The 22,726-nt window shown below is 38.7% G+C and overlaps 3 protein-coding genes across 3 annotated transcripts; all 3 read left to right on the top strand.

Moving 5' to 3' along the window:
* The first annotated feature begins 342 nt into the window (after window positions 1–342).
* Window positions 343–6,248, top strand: LOC129596140 (isobutyryl-CoA dehydrogenase, mitochondrial-like). The gene is made up of 11 exons (XM_055493329.1): window positions 343–787; window positions 1,019–1,119; window positions 1,929–2,098; window positions 2,585–2,771; window positions 3,219–3,356; window positions 3,818–3,953; window positions 4,470–4,567; window positions 4,962–5,114; window positions 5,407–5,472; window positions 5,650–5,686; window positions 5,752–6,248. Exons 1-11 carry the CDS (start codon window positions 664–666, stop codon window positions 5,802–5,804), a joined length of 1,263 nt encoding a protein of 420 aa, XP_055349304.1. The 5' UTR covers window positions 343–663; the 3' UTR covers window positions 5,805–6,248.
* A 104-nt stretch (window positions 6,249–6,352) lies between these two features.
* On the top strand, window positions 6,353–12,344 carry LOC129596139 (brain-specific serine protease 4-like). The gene is given in 7 exon segments (XM_055493328.1): window positions 6,353–7,604; window positions 8,270–8,584; window positions 10,168–10,190; window positions 10,192–10,225; window positions 10,228–10,494; window positions 11,081–11,244; window positions 11,912–12,344. Coding segments are annotated over 7 exon segments (1,398 nt in total). The 5' UTR covers window positions 6,353–7,198; the 3' UTR covers window positions 12,101–12,344.
* A 642-nt stretch (window positions 12,345–12,986) lies between these two features.
* LOC129596137 (F-box/LRR-repeat protein 2-like) lies at window positions 12,987–21,295 on the top strand. The gene is given in 7 exon segments (XM_055493326.1): window positions 12,987–13,365; window positions 13,368–13,414; window positions 14,100–14,174; window positions 16,909–17,237; window positions 17,630–17,738; window positions 19,082–19,585; window positions 20,718–21,295. Coding segments are annotated over 7 exon segments (1,488 nt in total). The 5' UTR covers window positions 12,987–13,079; the 3' UTR covers window positions 20,856–21,295.
* The last annotated feature ends 1,431 nt before the right edge of the window (window positions 21,296–22,726 follow it).

Here is a 22,726-nt window from a genome sequence, read left to right as displayed (position 1 = left end):
CCGGTTCGGTGTTTTTCAAGCTGATGTAGAGGGCGCTGCAAACGCTTTTGGTTTTTACCATTTAAGCTTTCTTCGTCGCAAATTCATTTTGCTTGGTTTTTCCAAACTCCAAAGATTCTTAAAAACAATAGAATTAAAATTTGTCTTTAATATTCTGGAAGCAAAATAATGTCTCTAAAAAACGGAAAACAGAAAAATTTCGTGAATAAATTGTGCAGACCAGCTGAAATTTCGATCTGTCCCCAGAAACAGCGCCCGCCTTCTGTACCGTTGTACAGCCGCCAACAGCTGATTGCGGCCTGCGTCTTGAATTAATCATGTTTATTCCAGCCGAGGCACTGATTTTGCTTCATTGCGCCTTTGCCAAGTTTTTATTCCCGACGTTCTTCTTCCATTTATCCCGGTGCCATTTTATCATTGATTGATTCTTTTATCCTTGATTTTACCCTAATTTCAGCCAGAGTTTTAAGAGTTTTTATCGGCAGACAGATCCTGTGGCAGTGCATCCGTTGCACTGATTTACTCTTCAGATCGTGTCAAGCTTCGTTGCTGGATTTTCGAAATTGGATGATTTTGGTCACGTACTCGTACTGAATTTGTGAGTTATCATTGGCCTGGATCCGCATTTTAATATTGTTTTGTGATTTTGAAACTGCTTCCATCATGTCCATGCCGTTTGGCGTGTGGAGAACGGCGCTGCGTCTGGCGGCATGGAACGACTGCCGAATCTCGGCTCAGCGCTGGTCGCCGAGCTTTCTCACTCAAAAACGCAATCTCTCCATAAATCGTAAGAAAATCACGCACCTGCTCATTTTCGTTGCATGTTTTGGAATTTGCAAAATTTGAATCGTTGTAGAATTTACTGAGGTAATGGTGAGTTGGAATTGATTTCACTGATTCCATAATTATTTCCCAATATTTATGCCAATAAGCAGCTTGATTTATTATTGACTTTATTGTTTTATTGGACAGTTTTGTAATATTTTATTTTATAATTTTGTTCTCTGTAATTTTGCAGCCGCTAACGGTTTGGACGAAATGCAGACGCAGATACAGGAAACGGCACTGAAATTCGCTAAGGAAGAAATGGCTCCGTATATGCTGAAATGGGATGAAGAGGTATGTACCGGAAGTTGGTTTATTACAGATTACTGGATCGCTTTTATGGGAAAATTTGTTGTTTGCGTACTGCATACTGTTTCGTTCGATCTACGTTTACATTGCGCTTATATTCTAGGATAAGGTTATATTAGCGATTTTGATCGAACATATTACTGAAAAGTGAAAACACCAGGATTTGCGTATTCCACTTGTTTTACCGTATTAATAATTAACCGGTATCAGATTGCCGGAATTTCTCAGTTAAGAATAAGTCCGTGGATTTTTGTCGGAAATGCGGTGAATAATAGTCTAATGAGTGCAGCTCAACATCGAAACTGAAATTTGAAGAACAAGCTGGAAAGAAAATTCGAAACATTGAAATTAACGTTCTGCCCTTTAAATAAAATGATGTGAAAAATATTTAATGTGATGAAAAAGCGCAGCTTCTAGAATTTTAAACTGCATTTCGAATTGTTCAAATTAAAAAAGTTGGAGTTATACAATATGTGGATTAATAAAGCAAGATGAATAACGAATGAATGCATTTTTAATAGAGTTCAGCTGTGAATATTACGTTCATCAGAATTGTGCCCTTGTTCTACGTCACTACATTAGTTAATAGCAAATTATATTAAGTGGATCTGCGACTGAGATTTCCAGCCCGCGTTTCGGTTGTGAAAGTAATGGGGCTCACTGAAAATATTTAAATATGTGTTTTTAAAAAAAACCTGTACAGTACGAAAAGCAGCAGTTTATTTGTGAGAAATTATAAGATAAGCTAGGAAATTGACTTTCGTCTAATTAATTGTGAAGCTGCTTTTCCGTAGGAATATTTCCCCGTGGAGACGTTGCAGAAAGCCGCTCAACTGGGATTCGCAGCGGTGTACGTGCCCAGTGAGCACGGCGGGACGGGATTAACGCGGGAAGATGCCAGTGTCATTTTCGAAGCACTGGCCCAGGGCTGCGTCAGCACGACAGCGTATCTCAGCATCCACAAGTGCGTCGCATGTCCGCCATCGTTAATTTTTATTAGAGAACATTCGTCAAATTTTTTAAAATTTTCAACGCGCAGATTACATCAGATGCGTTTAACGAAATTGTGAATGAAGGTTGTGCTCGCAGTTGTTTTACTTCGTGGCTACCTCGGTCGATTAATCTTTTCTTAGCGATTTTTGCGGCTAATAAAATCCCGGGCATTGATCCTGTTTTTAATCTGTTCATTGTTTTTATGGAATTTTATTCCGGTTTAGTGGGGTTTAGAAATTAGTGTGAGAATCCGTAATTATCTTACTAAACCCCGAAAAATAACTTTCCTGTTTTAATATTACTAAATACATATTTCCTGATTTATTTTTGTATTATCACATTAAAACGGCGTATATGTAAAGTTTTCTTATGCGCAGCTTTTTCTTCATCTTAAAAGCAAAATTTTTTATTCAGTGTTTATTTTCTTACAATGTGTTTCTATAATGTGTTTCTATAGTATGTGCGTGTGGATGATATCGCAGTTCGGCAGCGATGCCCACCGGAAACAGTGGATTCCCGGCCTGGCGGCCATGGAGCAGGTGGCCTCGTACTGTTTAACCGAGCCGGGAAGCGGGAGTGACGCGGCGTCCCTATCCACAACCGCGCGCCAACACGGCGACGATCTGATCCTCAATGGCAGTAAGGTGGTGTATGTTATTTCGCAGATGTTATTACCGCAGCCTGCGTTTTTTTCGTGTTTGATTATTTAAGCAGCACACAGTTTTTGCGTTGTCTCTTGTAGATGTTTATGGAAGAGTACGCGTATGTGATCGACTATTAAAAAATTAATAGAGAAATTGAATTTATGGTAATATTTGTATTGTATAAACATCTGAATACTTTTCCTTTTTATTTGTCGTTGTTGGTTTGTTTTTATCAGAAAAAATGTGCGTAATTTTTCGATTATGACTTTTTCCATTGCACGTAATTTTCCAAAGAACATATCCCTACACAGTCAGTGAGTGTTGATGTTTAAACGAGCAGCGTGCCATTCTTCTACAATTTTAGTCGAAAATTAAATTGCGTCTTATGATCTCTGTTGCCATTTTTGGAGTTAATCGCACTGACAGCAGTCTGGAATACGTTTGCAGGCGTTTATCAGTGGCGGCGGTGATACGGACGTGAATCTCGTCATGTGCCGCACGGGCGCCCCCGGTCCCAAGGGCATCTCCTGTGTCCTGGTGGAAAAGGGCACCAAAGGCCTATCATTCGGCAAAAAGGAGAGGAAGGTCAGTTGCGATGGAATTTCTGCGCAAATTATAAACAGCATGCGAAATTTTAAGAAGAAATAATTAATTTTGGAAGAAATTATTATTTTTGTCAGGAAGCAGTAATATTTGCTTATCCCGGCACGTGATTTGGATAAAAAATTCATTCACCGGAAAGAGAAAAATTTTTGAGAGTTTTATATTCAAATAACTATTTCGGATTTGTTGAAAAGTTGACTAGCGCCAGTACACTTGATGTTTCGCTGTTGTTTTCTCTTGGTGCATTTACTTGAGTTTTGTGCGGGGAATTTTTGGGCAAAATCTGGATAACCTTATGAAAATGCGTACGGTGATCAGGCTTCATAAAGGCCGAGTCATCCGCATGCTACCTATTTATTAGCCAGCATACTTTCCTAACCAGATTGTGGTGTTGGCTTTATTTGGATTTTTGAGTTTCTTTGCTTGATGATGAAGTGGTGCAGGTGGGATGGAATTCGCAGCCGACACGCGCACTCATCCTGGAGGACTGCCGTGTTCCCAAGGCGAATATTCTGGGACGGGAAGGACAGGGCTTCACCATCGCCATGAACGGTCTCAACGGCGGACGGGTTAATATTGGTAACTACATATTGTTAACTCAACGACTAGTGACGATTGGTATATTTGCTTAAATTGGCATTTCTCGCATAATAATCAGCGCAGAATCTATTGCACTGTACTCATGCAAGTGCGCGCAGGCAAGCTTTGTACTTTGTAGTATAAATTCTGTTTACGATTTGAAATAAAAAATTAAATTTTATTTGCGATATTTTCCATTTTGTTTATTGAAAATTGAAATCTCGATTTCTTACTGGTATGACTGAGACGATCGCACGAATTTTAGCTACGGTGGGACGAATCTTTGCCAAGCCGGTACACTACGTTGACTACTAGATTAGCTAACTTTTTCTGCAAGTGAGAGCAACAGCTTAATTTCGTTGTTTGATCTGAATTATTTAACGAGAAATCTTTTGTGAAAACGACAAGCAAGTCGATTTCTTCATCGGTAAGCCGGTTTAAAACAGCATGTCTCAATCATTTTATCATTAGATTTAAATTTTGTACTAAAGTCTTATAAATGGAAATTCCTGACAGCGTCTTGCTCACTGGGCGGTGCACAGGCCAGTCTGGAAGCCGCGATCGATCATCTCAAAGTGCGGAAACAGTTTGGCCGACCACTAGCTGATTTCCAGGTACAATAATTATTTTTTCTGTATTGTTATTAGAATTTCTCTGTAAAACGGTCCCGCCAGTTTTCTTGTCAGAAAATACTCCAGTAATTCGCTGTTTGGAACTTTAATTCCACCGTCGTGATAATCGCATAATTCGAAACTGAAAGCATTACTTAATCTTTGAGAACTATTAAAATCCTCGCAATAAATACGCTTTTTACAGTTCACCTTTATTAGAAGTGAAGGTGCTTTTTTGTTTCTAAATTATAATTTCTGTTTTTATATTTATCTGTTTTTTTAATTACTCGGCATTTTTTTTATAAAAATCGGTCGAAGCAGCCGTTTGCTGAAATGCTAGAAACTGTAAACTTTTCACATTGGTTCATGAAGTTGATTGTCGGATGTGCCGTTGCAGTATCTGCAGTTCAAAGTGGCGGAAATGGCCGCGAATCTCGTGGCATCCCGCCTGATGGTGCGCAACGCCGCACGGGCGCTGCAAAATAAGGATCCTGATGCGGTGTCGCTGTGCGCCATGGCCAAGCTCTTCGCCACGGATACGTGTTTTAAGGTTGGTTGAATTGATGACTTGCTGTAATTTTTTAACTGTAAAGAAAATGGTCCAATCCTGATTAAGTTAGAAGAGTTTCTGTATTATAGTAATTGTTCGTTCGATCGTAGTATATGGGCTTAGACCGGGAATGAGTATGTTTTGCTTATTATTATGAGCGACGAGTTGCGCTGAAAAATATTGCCGAATTTAATTGGTTTAATAATAATAATAAGAAAACTGGTATTTTTTATACCGTTTAATGATGCTGTTGTTTATGATGATGTGATTTTTTAATGGGATTTTTTCGCAGGTTATTAATCAGGCGCTGCAGATGCACGGTGGATACGGATATCTAAAGGATTACCCGGTGCAACAGGTACGACAGTAAACGTCGCTGTTCGGTTATTTTTCCTGCATTATTCGACGGCATACTGAAGGGAAATTGTATTAATCCCGTTGAAAATTCTAAAATAAATTTTATCGCAATTCCTAAAACAATCGGTATAATATTTTCGTGTAATGATCGTGGAATAAAGATATTTATTTTTTGCAGTATCTTCGGGATTGTCGTGTCCATTCGATCCTAGAAGGTACGAAAATTAGATTTTGAAACTGATCGGGATTTTGTTGCTTGAAAACAAAATAATTTTTGTAGGAACCAACGAAGTGATGAGAATGCTCATTTCGCGGGAACTGTTACAAAGTTAATTATTTTAATTGGAATTGTTTTTATCGATTTTAGTTTAGTAATTTTTAGTTGAATTTGAAAGCATATGAATTTGTGATTATGTTGATCGGTAAATCTAATGCAGAAATGATTTTATTTTTTGAACATGGTTTTAGCTTAAAAGATTGTATGCGGCGAGCTGTTTTGTTTGTTATCAGTTATCTCGAAATGCGTGCTTCTTCTCATGAATTAAATAACAGCCATTACAGTGGAATTTAGCTTATTGTCTTTATTGTTGATTTAAATTCTAAACGGTAAACTGCAATTTTTGAAGGGAAATTTTATCTTTGGAACAATTTGAAGCTTTTCTTCTTATAGAAATTTTTTCGATTTTCAATATCGGTGGCTAATTATTTTAGACGGTTGATGAATAATTAAGTTGTTTCGAAGAAAAAGTATTTTCTGGTAATTATAATTACAACTGGATTGCATGCTAATTTTTCGGCTCATGATTCAACGCGCGGTGACACCTTATTGGTAATTTTGCATTGCGGGATTTTGGTCAAGGTGTCCACTGCTCTACGATTTTCACGCCTTTTGTTTAGTACTTACGGCGTAGTGTGGTTTATGATCGTAGCTTTTTCATTCATGTGCTTTTCCAGTGAACTGTTTCCGACTTTGATAACTGTTTTAATATCTAACAATAGTAAAAAAGTATCTGTATTTTAAATTTTATAAATTGCTTTGAAATTGTACAAAATTGTACAGTGTCGATGGTATTTCTAATCTCACTTCTTGTTATTAATTGCATTGAACATCTGTAATACTTGCATCTAGAATCTGATAAACAATTGACGCCGGCGCCAGTTTGTGGCTTTTAGAATGAGGACATGCCGGCCGACGACAAAAACCCGATTTATCAGTACACGTAACCGGCGGGCATTTTTGTGTAATTTGTCATTGGCTGCGAAAGCGTCGATAATGGCCGGTGTAATGGTTGCCGTGTGTAATTAGCACTGCGCCATCACCGCACAGGATCTCGTAATTGCATCTTCACGGCACAGAGAGAAAAAGAACGCTGGCTTATTCGGCTGACGAGACGCGGAAGCGCACTCGGTCAGTTCATAACGCTGCACTTTTCTGCGGCATACGCCGTTTACCCTTACGAGCTACGGTTTTCCGATGATTTTGCATTATTTTGGGCATTTTTTATCGCATTAACTGCTCCCATTTATATTCTATAATAATTTATTTTCGCTAGAATATATATAAATATTTTTAAAATTATATATAACTATAAAAAATTGTCGTTCGCATTGTTTTTCGTCTGGAATTTATTTATTCATAAAATGGATTAACGGGAAAAAATTGTCGGGAGTATCCACGAACTGTTGGGGAATATTTATTATAAAATGAATTATTATTCGGCGACAAAATGATACGATGGAAATGGGGATTGCTCCTCCTCCCGTTGCACTTATCCTGTATTTCTCGCATCGCGGCCGTCTCGGAGGCCGATCTCGATGAGCATCAGCAGTGCCAGGTGTCGACCGTGAACAGTAGCTGGCCCCTGCAGGCGGTGTGCCGGCCCCGCACGCGCTGCTCGTTGGATAAACTCCTGCAGCCGGTGCGACTGTGTTTCTTTAGCAGTCGGCCGGTATTTGCCCGCGCCCTCGATGATGCAGCGGATGCCTTGTCGGTGGAATCGGCGCGGACGTTGATCGCCCGCACCGGGTCGGCGGGGGTGTGCTGCCGGGTGGATATGCCGGCGCCGGTGACGCCGCGGACGACCACCACCGCGATGCCGGTGGAGCTGCTGACCAATGAGATTGCCGGGACAGGTAAAGAACAGCTGCAAGGAATTTTCATTTTGATTTTTTAATTTACTTGTTCTATTCCAGTTTAATTGAATTTATTTTCTTTCAAATTTATTTAAGTATACATTTTATTAGATTGTATTTCAGCAGAATTATATTTCGAATTTTTTGTTTCTTTTTATGTAAAATTTTCCGTGTTGTGATCGTGTCCGACAGCAAATTCTAGCCTGTTACAAATTGCCTGAGTTGCTACCCGAACTTGAAAAAATCTTTATGGCTTTTTTCTCCATTTTTTACTCGCTCTGTATTTGTTTGTACAATTTTATAAAAATGTCTCCGTGTTATTTTTGAAAGATCTCTGTTAAATTTTCAATTAAATTTTGCTTTTTTTTACTGATTAATTATTTATAGTTTCTGCATTAAACTATAAAATATAATAACAGTTTGAATTACTCGATTGGGTAAAATGCGATTGTGCTTGAATTTCCATGTGTCATCTTCCCCACAAGGCGTTGAATTATTACGCTGCTATTAGTGCTTCGGTTGTTACTACGCACTGATCTTGTAAATTTTTTTTTCTGTTGAATTCGGTGTAGAATAATAATTAATAAATATTTTTCATCATAAAAGAAAATTTTGTCCATCGAAATTGATTATCCAAAGAAATTGATTATCCATCTGTATGTTAGCCGCTCTGAGCATCCGCAAACCGGCCGTTCCCCTGCCCGACCAGGACCTGCTAGACATCATCCCCTACTCCGCCCTGATCGCCAGTAATCTGCTCTTCCAGAACAGCAACCGCATCCGCAACCCCGACGGCAGTCTGGCCAGTCCGAAGAAGAGCTTCACCGCCGCCAACATCGGCGATCTCGGACTGGACTGCGGCCGGCGCAATCTCTCCTACAAGATGATGCGGGTGGGCCGCATTGTCGGCGGACTGCCGGCCGGCTTCAGCGACTGGCCCTGGGTGGTGATGGTGCTCAACTATGGCCGTCCGCGCTGCGGTAAGCCGCCGATAATAATCCTGCTAAAATTCTATATAATGAATTGGAAAAATATTTATACACTGTTGCTCGCCTTGTGGACAGTGTGCAGTTTCGATGCGTCTTTGTAGTGTAGTGGCTACAGCCGGTACGCTTACGCACGGTATTCAGATTAGAGCTGCTGCTGTTAAAATGTTGGCTTTGACTTAATTGCAAATTGGTTTCTTATTTTTAGCCGCGCTGCGGTACTTTAACTTTTAAGAATAATTCTGTGAAAAACAATTTGGGGAACATTTTTTTATATTGTTATCCGCTGCTCGCCCTTCGAAATGTGTGGATTGTAGTGGCGTATTTGTAGAGCAGTGGCACTCCACCACCCTCAACCACCATGTATTTACGATAAATTCTGCAGCTGCATAAAATGCCGGCTTTGATTTGTACCTGATTCTGAATTTTTGCCTTTTGTGCTGTATCGGGTGTTGAATTACGGACGGCCGCGCTGCGATAAGCCGGCGATAATAATCCTGCTAAAAGTATATAGATATTATAAATAACTGGAAACATGCACTGCTGCTCGCCTTGTTTCGATGCATATATGTAGTGTAGTGGCTGTAGACGGTACGGTGCGAGTCCGGTTTTCAGATTAGAGTTGCTGCTGTTGAAATGTTGGTTTTGATTTAACTGTAAATTGACGCCTTATTTTTAGCCCGCGCTGCGGTAAGCTGTAACTTAAACCTTTAATAATAATCCTGCGAAAAACATTTTAGGCTTTACTGGAAAAAGTTTGTGTATGTCCGCTGCATGCCTTGTGGTATGAGTGGATTATCGTGGCGCGTTTCTAGAATAGTGGCACAACTCCTGCTTGTATCTTGCCTGTGTTTACGATTTATGCTGCAGCTGCACATAATGCCGGCTTTGCTTTATTTATAATTTAACTTTTGAATTTTTGCCGTTTGTGATTCACCATGTACTGTATATGTATAGTGTATACTGTTTTGCATTTTTGCAATAAATGCAACTTTGTGGACTATTGGAGCTTTTTGTTCGGAAGTGATGGAAATTTGTGCAACGTGTTCGTCTCAACGACAGTATTTTTTAAGTGTTTCTTTGAAATTTTTCCCCTCGTACATCGTCCTGCCATCATTTCGGTATTTTTATTACCGGAAAACAAAATTTTATAAATATTTCATTATGTGATTTTTTTGGATGTAGTGTCAGTGCGGGATCGTATTCGTCTGAGTGTTATAAACGTGTGCAACTGAATTTTACTATTTCTAATAATTTTTTCATTCATACGTACGGTTCGAAAACGCTGTTCTTGTGTTTTATAAAAATTAAGTTTCACTGCGTGACTTTTTCGGATGTTATGCAAGTGTAGTATTCGTATTCGTCTCAAGATCATAAATATGCGTAAAAACTTGTTTTTCAAATTTCTTTGGTTTTTCTTATTTTTAGTTTTACCCTACATACAGTCGTTATTTGTCCTTCGTGTTTTTTTTCAAATAAAAATATTCTGTTTATGGACTTTTTATGGGTGTTGTGTAATCGCAAAATGAGTGTATTCGTCTCAACATCAGTGCAGTTATTTGGATATTTTTTCACAGGCGGAACTCTCCTGTCCAACTCCGACGGTGATCACCGCCGCCCACTGCGTCAGCGGTAACCTTTGCTGTACAACCTGACCGTCCGCGTGGGTATGTTCAACACCAACGAGCGCCTGACGCTGCCGTTTCCGCCGGTGGAGCGGCGGGTCAGCGCCATCGTCCGCCATCCGGAATTCGATCTGACCACGCTACTGAACGACGTGGCCATCCTGCACCTGAGCGAGCCGGTCAGCTTTGCGCCCAATATTATGCCGGCCTGTCTGGCGTCGCAGGAGTACCCGCCCAGTACGCCGACCATTATTCTCGGCTGGGGCAAGGAAGGGGAAAGTACGCGGGAACGTCCTGGTTTCCTAATAATGCAGCGTATTAAAAATTTATGCATTTATATTATTTTCAAATATTTTGTTGAATTTTTGATTGTTTATGAATTTGTTGTATTCTATCGCCGTTTTATTTTTTTCAAATTTGTTTTAATTTTTTACTTGTTTCGCTTTGAAAGTCTAACCAACTACAAAATTTGTACATTTTACCGGCGTTCTGTTATTTCAGATTTGTTTTATTTTCTTACTGTATGTTTTAAAATGTCTAAATTTGGAATACATTTGATAGATGTTATAGTATTTTCAAAATAGCTTTTTTGTAAAGAAAAGTTTAACCTAAATAATAATTCTTAAAAATAATTGTAAGGCACTCTTAGCAAAGTTCAGTGCAACATTTACGTTTTGGCCGTGTTTTACTTGTCTTTTAAATGATTTCTTAAGCGAACAGCTCTGATTTTCCGCTTTAAAATACATCTCACTTTTTAAGAGTTGGAATAATTTTTTTGAAAAATAATTGTGGAATTCTCAAAATTTCAGAACAATTCGTTTATGGTTGTTGTTGCATATTGTGATATTTTTTGTTGATTATGCAGATAATACGGTATATGAACTGCCGGATTCGTTGCAAGCGGTGTCCGTGCCGGTGTATAATCGCAGCGAATGCGCTACGTACTTCAACAAGCAGGGATTGACCAATCTAATCGGGCCGCAGCATATCTGTGCCGGGTCGGACGAAGGCGGTCGGGATGCCTGTCAGGTACGGCGAAATTCCTGTAAATCCCTAAAAACAATGTGCATGTTTTTTTCTGTCTAAAATCTGTACTCGAAGTTTTTCGGTGATTGTGAAGCATTACGTATTATTACCGCTTTTAGCAGTTTATTTTCAGCTACTTACGATAATGTTTTCCCAGTAATTGTAAAGTTCACGGGAAGCTGCCTGGCAATCGTGAAAAAGTGCCCCGTAAAAAAGTCGATGTTATTTACTAGAATTAGAAGTTTTGGTAAATGGGCGAATTAGAATGTTAAGTAATACTTCCAGATGCCTGGTGCAACGAATTGCCGCAGTACTACAATTTTCACATTTACACGCCGATGCTACATGTATGTCTGCTTGATGGACTCGTGTTCCTACTGCGGATATATTTTTATGACTGGAAACGTTACCTATTTTTGCAGAAGATTTTCTTCTAAAACTTTGGGCAATTTCAGTTCGTATTTGAAAATCATAAAGCTTAAAAATTACGTAATGTTTAACTGAAGAAAGTACAGGGAAAAGTAACAAAGCTACAATTTGGAAAATTTCTTCAGAATAAACACTTGAGAATAATTTCTTTCAGTATGGGTGGGCAGTTTTATGACTTTTTCCTTTTATCTGCAACATTTATTATTTTTTTAAAAATGATAATGGTAATGTGGTTTTGCAGGGTGACTCGGGCGGGCCCATGCTGCTGGCCAATCCGGAAGGCCGCTTCGAATTACTGGGCATCATCAGCTGGGGATTCGGCTGCGGTGAGCCGCACATTCCGGCCGTCTACACCAACATCTTCTACTTTAAACGCTGGATCATCGACACCGTCAAGGCCCTCATGACGCCCAGCAAAGACGCCGCATAAAATATTTTAATAGATTCAATCTGAGAAAATTAGTTTTTGTTTGGATAATTATTGATCTCGTTGTTTGTTTCTGCTTGTGACATGATGAGAAATGAAAATTTGTTATGTGAAAAAACGGGTAATCCGATCACAGACTGTGATTAAGGAGGTTTTTCCGGTATCGACAAACGTAATCGCACTGTGCCGTTGTAAAGGTCAGTTTGCTATCAGATTATGCTGACCGGAAATTGTGGACTTTTACCACAGAGAAAATTCGTTCTCCTTAAAAATTCGACGAATTCTTCAGCGTTTCTTTGTGCTTTGCTCATACAGATAAATTTATCATTTCCAGATTTATTTAATTGTAATCTACAGTTATATGGAATTTAAGAAATACGTAAAAAAGGCAAGAAAATAAAAGCGAATATATTACGTTTTAGGTAATAAATAAAATAAAAAAAATCAAGATCATTCGGTCACTATAAATAAATAAAAAATAATTATTAATAAAATAATAGTGATAGTGTTGGAAAAGACTGCGCGAATGTTGTGACTAAACGGCTAATTTTTACTGCCGGTATTATTTAAAATTATAATTAAATATTCGCATGGGCCGTTTTGAAATTAGATTAAAATAAAGAAGCTCGTTTGCTTGCTAAAAATTGTATTAGAAATAAAATCCACGAGCGGATGCAGGCAAAAACATTACTGAATCGTTTCGATGACACTTCCGATTGGTTTTTTCTCTATAACAGAAATTTAACGAACGAAAAAAGGTTAAATCGATCGGCAATCGCTGCCGTTTTCGCGCGAGTCATGTGTACGCAACGTGACGGTCGGCTCACGGTCCGGTCCGTGCATCCTGATATCAAAATTGAATCGCTTTGTTTACGTTTGCAGCAGTCACAGTCGCACGGATTGTTATTACCCGAGCTCAAATTCTCCCTATTGCAACGGTGAAAAACGATGCTGTTTTATTTTCCTCCTGTTTTTCTCCTGCATGTCTTTTCATTCCTTGATTGCCCATTATCTGCATAGTCTGTGGCTCCATGTGGTGGCCGTCTGCGGGATAATGCATCCGCTGGGGAAGCGTCGTGAGGAGCAGCGCGATACCATGTTCAGCCAGCTGAACAGGAAAGTCAAACAGTCCAAGCATCATCTGCACCACAACGGGGACGAGAAGAACGGCCTGACGACGACCCTGGTGAAGAACGGCGCCAGTGTGGAAGATGCTTGTCATTCCCTGATTAATCGCACCCTGCCACGTGAACTTATCCTGAAAATCTTCTCTTCCTGGATCTGGTGGCCCTCTGCCGATGCGCGAGAGTCTGTAAGGTACGAAATGTAAAATAAACACGGCGCATGTCATTATTTTCCCGTACCACTTTCACTGTATCGCACTGGCAGTACAGGGAATTTTAGTGTAATGTGGTAATTAAGTTAAACATGGATGTTTCAATGAGTTCCTTGTTATTATGCATACGATACGTGGTTGAATGAACAGGGAAGGATTGACTGCGAACAGTTTTATTTTTTAAGTGACAGCAGAGAACAGGGTGAAGGCTGTTTTATGGCTATTTCAAGTCGTGCGTATTAGGGATTATTTTTTATGCCGCGGAGTAAATGCACACAAATGGGTCGTGTGCTTAAAAGGTGCAATCAGGGTGATTTCCATCAGTGTGATCGCAGCAGGCCACCGGAAACCATGATAAGAGTGTTCCGGTATTGAATATTGATCCGCTTGTTCCCATTCGCATTTCCACCTCACCTGGCCTTTTTTCCCCGTGCCGCGACTGTTGGCTAATCGTATGCCACTTTAGAATGCCAATTACGGGGAATTATTCCTGCAGCACGATATAATTTGCATAATTATTCACCTGCGCAAATCACGCACACAGTGTTGAATTACGGCAAATAAAATCAGCACGTAATAAATAATTCCGTGAAAATGCCAAAAATCAGGAAAAATTCGAAAAAATGCAAATAAAAAATATTTTGACGTTGGTTTCGTTTTTTGCAGTACTGGAATGTCCTGGCCCATGATGGCAGTATATGGCAGGACGTGGATCTCTTCGAATTTCAACGTGATGTTCAGGTAAACAAAAAATCGGCAAAAATAGTTTTCATCTTGCGAATTTTTAGTACTGTATTTTTGCAATTATGCCTGAACCGTAAACGTGGAAAATGAAAGGATATTGATTTTTATTTTGTTCTGATATGTGTATAATTTCCTATTGGTGATTATTAAATTTTAGAAATTCTGAAAGCTATGAAATTAGTGGATAGTTTATTTAATTTAATACCACAATCTATAAAAAGTTGATAAATTTTTATTCCATAAAATTAATTCAGGCTTTAGATTTAAAACGCTTTACTGGGAGATAGTAAATTTGTTTTGAAATATTTTCTTTAATTTTCTGATGCCTGTGCATTCTTCGCTTTTAAAAAAATTATTGTTTGCATTTTCTAAAAAAAATCTTTGAGGGTTGATTAATTTAAATTCTATTTTCTGAATAAATTTAATTGAACTAAATACCTGTTTGTGGGATGCGAAGGGGAAGATGTTTTTCGGGGGGAGGCAAAGTGTGTAGGACGACAGATAGCACTGCATCTGAGCGTGAAGGTTCAATAACACTTGAAAATGGCATGATCCCTTTATGCGGCTGCCAGCGGTGCCGAGCAGTAGCAGCGCATATTGTACTCGTTAACTCGTCACTCCAATTCCCGCGACAAATTGAGGACACTTTACTACCGCACAGTCCCCGAAGTAGAGCAGCACGCTTTTTCTCCTGGAGGAAAACGCTGCTTTCCAGCCCAATCTGTCCACCGTAATTGCCTAAATGCCCTACTTTTTCCCAACATTTTTAAAACGAATTATGCACCGCTTTGCGACAAAACAATGAAAACATTCGTTTCGGCAGAAAAATAATGTACTTGCTTAAGAAAAAACAACCTGCACTTTATGAATAAAAAATGCCGGGAAAAAATGTGATTTTTAATATCTAGACAATTTTGCTGAATAAGGTCAATTATTTTCCGTTTTTTTAGTTTTCCGTGGGATCACGTAACTGAAAAATTTAATTTAGGTTGCATCCAAATTTTATTAATGATTTAATGCGTATTTTCCAAAGTATTCTTTTTCAACCGTCTTTTACTCAATTGCTATATTTGTTACTGCAAAATCGTAGAACAGTGGCAGTATTACGAGGTACGTATCCTACCTATGCTACTACAGTAGTTTCTAAAGCTTGAAATATTTGCATAAGTAAGGAAATTTTTTCATATAAAACGTAACCATTTTAAATGTTTATTGAAAATGAGCCGCACGTCGCTTTTCCACGGAAGCACGTGAATCCGCTTATCAATTCTGGTCGCCGTTGTGTTGTGAAGAAAGGCGACGAGTGACAAGCCGGGGAAATGTGAAACGGCCACGAACTGGCTGTGATAAAATAAATAAATAAACCGTCCGTCATTTTCTGAAACCGTTCAACGTTGTATGTATGAGTGGGGTGAGTGACTGGTTAAAAACGCATACTGGCAACGGAAGATATTGCAGCGAGTCACGAGAGTCCGCTCGAGTCGTCGACGCGCAGCGATGTCAGTGCGCATTGAAATCAGCTGATTGGTATTCCTCGTAGTAAACGCGTAAAAGCAGCGTTGTGTTTATGCTTCATTGCATTGCTTTTAATGGATTATTTAATTCCCTGTAGAGTTTATAGTGTTTGTACATTTTTATCACACATCGGATTACTATCTAATTTGGTAAATTACTTATATATATATTATATATATATATATGTATATATTCCTCCGGCTGGCTGGTTAATTTTACCGAATATTAATTTTACCGAATATTTAATTCCCTGTAGAGTTTATAGTGTTTGTGCATTTTTATCACACATCGGATTACTATTCTAATTTTGGTAAATTACTTATATTTTTATTCCTCTGGCAGGCTTGTTAATTTTACCGAATATTCTAAATTTAAAAATTTAAATGTTTCCGTTTTATAAATTTTTGGTGCTGATTTTTTTAACCTTCACTGTTTTGTAAATTTGTAGTGAATTAAAATTTATATACGATGGAAGATGAGTCGCTAAACTGGAAAAAATCGAATTCGAAATCTTGTAAATGGAATGGATGATAACATATTATGGAAATGAAGTGAAGATATAGAAAAAAATGCAAACCATTTGCGAACCAAAATAATAATGCAAATCATCTGCGAAATTTGAAAACGAAAAGAATGCTATTATAAAGCAAAGTAGGTGATTTGTGAAAAGTTTTGTCAAGTACCGTGATGACGCTTCGTTCCGAGCCCAACCACTACGTCTAATACGACATAATAGTGAAAACGGAACTCAAACAAGCGAAATCGCTGCTTTTACCAAGCTAGTTTTTCCTGGCGAAGTTCTTAAATCACTGTAGCATTGCGTTTGCTTTTATTTGCATTTAAATTAGTTATTGCCAAGCCAGTACGCTACTTATAATTAAGTATTACAGGAAATGTGAGCCGGTACAACATTACATTGCTCAAAAATGAAAATTAAATTTTGAAAAAATAAATAGGATACGAGCGTTATGACAATGTGGATGAATGGCCATTATTAGAATACAATACATGTAATACAAATTTTATCAAAATAATCAAAAGTAAATTAATTATTAATTTTATAAATCTAAGGAATAATTTGTTAAATAATAAAGTAAATAACAAAATAAAATAGATTTAATTACAAAAATAAATTAAGTGAACGATGCATAGGATCTAATGGTAACTGACACTTCTTAATGATTTCATGGATAAATTAATTATTTATTTATTGCAGAGTCCGGTGATAGAGAATATTGCCCGCCGTTGCGGGCTCTTCCTGAAACGGTTGAACCTCCGCGGCTGCCAGCATCTCTCCGACGAGGCCCTGCGCAGTTTCGCCTTCTTCTGCAAGAACATCGAGGTGCTGGTGCTGCAGGAGTGCCGGAAGCTGACGGACGAGACCTGCCGGGCGCTGAGCAGTCATTGCACGCGGCTGCGCCGACTCAACATGGACTCGTGCGTGCTGATCAGCGACGAGGGCCTGCAGCGCATCGCCGACGGCTGTTCGCATCTGCAGGACGTCAACATGTCCTGGTGCGACCGCATCACCCAACAGGGCATCCAGTGAGTGCATTTTCGGTGAAAGAAAACGAGGGTGACTGTCATTTAAGCGAATATTATTTTTTTTTCTGCATTAATGGCTGAAAATTGGTTTTTGCGTGCGTTTATTAATTATGAAATATGAATAATTAATGGTTTAATATTTAGTGGCCAGGTTTTTACTGCCGGTGAAGATTATTTTTATAATTGTCTGTGATTTTATTTTTTCAATTTTGGTTGGTGATGACGGTTGTTTTTATTTTAGGATTTTTAATGGTGTAGGTGAAGAGGTTTTTAACAAATTATTTCTATCAAAAGAGACAGAAATTTGCATGCCGACCCGACCGTCTTTGTTAAAATGTGGTTATGTGGATAACTAGATATTTTTTTATAGTGTTGTGAGTGCCTTTTTGTAGGTATTTGGCACAACATTGTAAAAATTTGCGGACATTCGTGGCCAAAGGATGCAACGGCGTGAATGACGAGGCGGTGCGCGCTCTAGCTGACCATTGTCCGCGATTACGGGTATGCTGTGACGTTGTTTGTTACCTTGTAATAAATGAAAACTGAAAAAATTCCCTCATGCACGTACAGAAATTTAATAATTTGAAAGTTTTACGTTTTTTGTTATATTGTTACAAGTGGTATTTCTCTGACGGAGATGGCAAACACTATACTAAACTAAACTACTCGTAACAAACATCAACTGATGGGGAATGGTTTTAATCAACTGAAAATCCAAATGAGAAGAGCGCGCCTTTCTGGCAACGACGCAGCGTTGCTTTTATACTAGAACATTTGGGACAGCAGTGTGCATTAGCAAAATTTAGCAATTCTAATAACCATAGAACAATGTCATATTAACCAGAGCGTAAGTTAACAATAAGGCGTGCCATGGGTGTGACAATAGAAATTAAGCATATAATGATGAAGCAGTGCAGTGCTCCTTATTGTTTGATGGTAACAATTAAGGTGTAGTTATTAATAACTTTTGCTGACCTAATTATACCGCTTCGATGATCATATAATTATGCAGCAATATTTTACTGTTAACAATATCTGTTTTTAAGTTGTTTTTCTTACTAGAAAATCAGTCCTTTTTAAGCGTGTTAAACCAATTTCTGCGTTGCTCTGTATTTGTTCGCTTTATTCTGTACACGAAATATCCCTAGTTTGAGTATTTATGAAATATTGTAGTTTTCACGCTGCGTTCTGTCGTTTTAATGGCCGAAGAATTTTATTCGATTTCTTTGTTTTCTTGGATTTAAATTTATTCATAGTTTGTGTTCATACTGCATTCATATTTCTTGTATTCAAATTTTGTAACACTGAATTCGACGGCGTACGTGATATACGAGTAGGTATCGGTTATAGTGGGGCCTGTAGACATTTGCCAAGCGAACAACTTTCTTGGCAGTTTTGGTAGTGCGATGGGTCACCATCAGTCTGTTCATTGAGAATTACTTATGATACCCAATAAATAAATCAGAAATCTGAGTTTAGCATTGACTTTTTTTACTATGCACTCACTAGTAAATTAATTTAAACAAATAAAAAAATAAGAAATTTTTTCAATAAGAAATAAATTGCAGAAAATTTAATAAATTTCTTTCTTTTTTATTTAACCCAGGAAAAAGAAAATGGAAAGAGAAATATTATACAAATAAGCGTGTTTAATGCAAAGAAAACCCCGGGAAAAAATCTGCCATACCTATGAAAATATTGCAAAAAAATATTTGCATAAATAAATACTATACAAATAAGCGTATTTAATTAAAAAAATCCGGGAAAGAACTAGAAATACGTTTAAAAAATATTGTAAAATATTTGAGTAAATAAATATTGTACAAACATTTCCGTTTGCACAGGTGCTGAACCTGAACAACTGCGCCCAGGTGACGGACCTGGGCATCCAGCAGATCGGGAAGCAGTGCCCCGAATTAGAGTACATCTCTCTGTCCAACTGCCTGCGCATCAGCGACGACGCCCTCGTAGCTTTATCCCACGGCTGCCCCAAATTGCAGTGCGTGGAATTATCCGGCTGCAACCAACTGACGGACGCCGGGTTCGCCGCCCTCCTGCGCATGTGCCCGGATCTGCACTGTCTGGACATGGAGGAGTGCCTGCACATCACCGACTCCACGCTGAGCCACATCGCCGCCAGCTGCCATAAAATGGAGCGACTGTGTCTTTCCCATTGTGAATTGTTGTCGGACGAGGGCATCCAGAGTCTGGCGCGCAGTCCGGCGGCGCAGAACGGGTACCTGAAGGTGCTGGAGCTGGATAACTGCCCGCTGGTGACGGATGCGGCGCTGGATGCGTTGAGGGAGTGTCTCAGTCTGCAGCGCATCGATCTCTACGACTGCCAGCAGGTTAGCCGCGGTTGTTATTTGATTTCATCTGCGGGGCACATTTAATTATTATTTACTGTAATTATGATTTATTGTTTATTATAGTTATTGTTTTATCGTTATCAAACGAATTGATTTCGTATGGCTTTTCAGAGACGCATTGGTTCGGGGCATATTGTTTCTCTAGAGGCCCGTTTATTTTTGTTGAGAGATTAAGCTTGTGAAATATTTTTAAATAATCTATAGTCTTTGTTTGTAATAATTATATTTTTAATAACTATATTGAAATGAATTAATTGTTAATCAATGTTGTTGTATTTTGTTAAACGATTTTCATCTTTTGGTATAGTTTAGGTACGAGCAGCCATTGCATTTTTGCGAATTGATGGCGTTTTCCAGATGAATTATTTTTTATGTTCTCGAATTATTTGGAATTGTGATTAATTAGTTACGAGTGTAATGAGCGCCTGCAACATGTGCATCCATGTTCAGTGGGTTTTTTATTTTTAGTCTTAATCTTTACGTGTTTGTCGTTGAGTCGTTCTTATATGAAATAAAATTTCTTGAAAATAGAAATCAGATGAATTAACGAGTAAAAATGCGAGGGAGGCAGCAGGTTTAAAGCGGCTAAAATGAATGTGTCTTCAGCGTTGGATGGAAAACTGAAAACAGTCGTAGTATAACGGCTGACCTGAAGACACCTGTTCTCTTGCGAGAAACGGCGTCTCCTGGTCAGGCTGGTACACTACGACTGCTGTTTGTTTGGCTATCCACCGCTCTCTTGCCGTTTAAATGGATCAGTGTCTCGCAGTTAAACAGTTTATTTCGTGTTTATTGTAGTCTTTTTTTCCGGGCATGCAGTTAAAATTACTTTGCTTTATTTTGTAGTGCAATTTAATTTTCTTGTATAACTAATTTAGTTAATTTAGCACCCGTAGTGTCCGGTTGTGCCCTGAAAAACACGAAATAAAGCTGTAGAACAATTTCTGCTGTAATTTAATTGTACAGATTTTGAAATGCAATTCCCGATTTCTGTTGATAATCAAATTTAATCAGTTTAACTAGTTATACTGGCAACTGGAATTTCTAATGGAGTTTACATTTTAGAAGACGAGGTACAGTATTTGAATTTCTGGTTGTGACGTGTGCGCAGGTGACGCGGGGCGGGATCCGGCGCCTGAAGAGCAGTCTGCGCGGCGCCAACATCCACGCCTACTTCGCGCCCATCACCCCGCCGCCCAACGCGGCGGGTCCGCGGCAGCGCATCTGTCGCTGCTGCGCGATTCTGTGACCGACGAATCCTTACCTGTTTGGCGCTGTCGTTCCTCTTTTTACTGGGGAGCGGTGAAATTTGGATCTTCCCGGCAGGAAAGCGGAGGATTATTGAAGCGGTGCTTTCTGTGTTGTAAGCGGGGGTCGGTGGAGTTTTTGTATAGAATTTCTTTCAACCGTGTTAGTTTTCAGAATGTTGATTGTTTGTTTTTTGTTTTGACTGTTTTAATTCTTCAACCCGAAGTCTCGTCGCGGTGGACGCTTAATCAAGCGTGTCTGGAAATATGCTTTCTCGGTTGTAATCTGCTGGTTGGTTCAGTTTTGCCGGTTTTCTTGATTTTAGCTGCTCGTGTTAACGGTTGCCGCGTTCGGCGTTGCGTTGCTGGTTTTTAATTTCCATGTGTTTTTGATTATGTTTTACAATTTTCAGATTTTAGAAATAAATTATACTGAATGAAATCTGGACGAGGCTTTATTAAACGGCTACGCTAATATTTGCACAATATGTACAAAGTACATACGTACAATATTATATAGTATATAAAGTTTTATTTGTACATTAGATTTGAGGGCGCATTAATTGCTATTATTTTGTACATTACAATACTGTACAGTACATTACAATTCACATTACTTTGTAGTCTGTACATCAGATTTCATCCGTACAAAGTGAGTTTTGTTTAAAAATAACACAGTCAAATGAAGAACGCGTCCCAATTAGCACGAGACATGGCTGTGCATCGTAAATTTAAACCAGATTACGAGTATAACAACATCCCGTGTAACACTGCAAAATAATGTCGCCGATACTTGTACATTTATTAAGGCTGCTTTGCAATACAATGGTTCATACTTCATACTTAGTATTATTCGTATGCTAAATACAGTGCTAGTACGGCTCGGTAAATCAACGGATTTAATCGTAAACACTACCCGTGTTAGGTACTATCCGTGTTATTTTCGAAGATATTACAGCCTGTTGAGGACCAATTCCAGTATTACTCGTACTACTCGTATGCATTCATTTGTGCCTCTAGTACAGTTAATTGATAATAAAAGCAATAAGCAGTTTTCGTGGAGCGGCTTTAACACCAATGAGTGTTGTATACCTAATTTTTTTGTAAAAACATCAGAAAAGTTTTGTAGGTCCGATTCCGGCCAGTTAGCATTAGCAACTTGATAACATGTCATGTGTATAATTCCGTTGGTCTTTATTACTTTTACGTCGCGACATAACAGTCATGAGTCAAATCACTACGGCCGGCATTACCCACTCAAGAATTGTCATGTGTATTGTAGTGTACTGGCTTCAGAGGGCGGCACCTCAGAGCTGCGAGTTAAGACGTATTCGCTTTATAACAGTGTACCATGTACCGTTAATTACTGTAATGCTTTCGAATTTCTTTTTTCCATATTTCAGTAATTTCGTTATTCGCATTATTCACTACCCATAGTGTTTTCTAAAAATTACTAATAATCGTACGTACTGACACGAGTAGATTTGTGGAAATGGGTAACTACTAAACGTCCCATAAGTGTAATAAAAGTAATTTTGTACCTAGAATTACCATTCGTGAAAATGAGAATAGCTACGCTGACCAGCAGCCCGGCAACGATACTGGACAATAATGCAAAAGCCAGCCGATAACGAAACCCCTGGATTAATAATACTATTTGAAGATGCAAGTACAATATTCGAGCGTACCAACGTACTGTATAGTGTATACTATACGCTTCATTAAGGCTTCCATAAAAAACCGAATATGAAACGTTTTCCGAACACGCACGGCATTTTTCGTACCGAAGCAGTTGATTGTCTGCTTCAACGCTGAAGAGAGAAAAGCTACAAACCGACTTCAGGAGCCGCACATGTACAGTTTATTCGCACCC

Source organism: Paramacrobiotus metropolitanus, unplaced genomic scaffold (assembly GCF_019649055.1).
Source record: "Paramacrobiotus metropolitanus isolate TYO unplaced genomic scaffold, Prichtersi_v1.0 Parri_scaffold0000086, whole genome shotgun sequence".
In the NCBI taxonomy this organism is placed as follows: Eukaryota; Metazoa; Tardigrada; class Eutardigrada; order Parachela; family Macrobiotidae; genus Paramacrobiotus; species Paramacrobiotus metropolitanus.
This window is presented reverse-complemented; position numbering and strand designations above follow the sequence as displayed.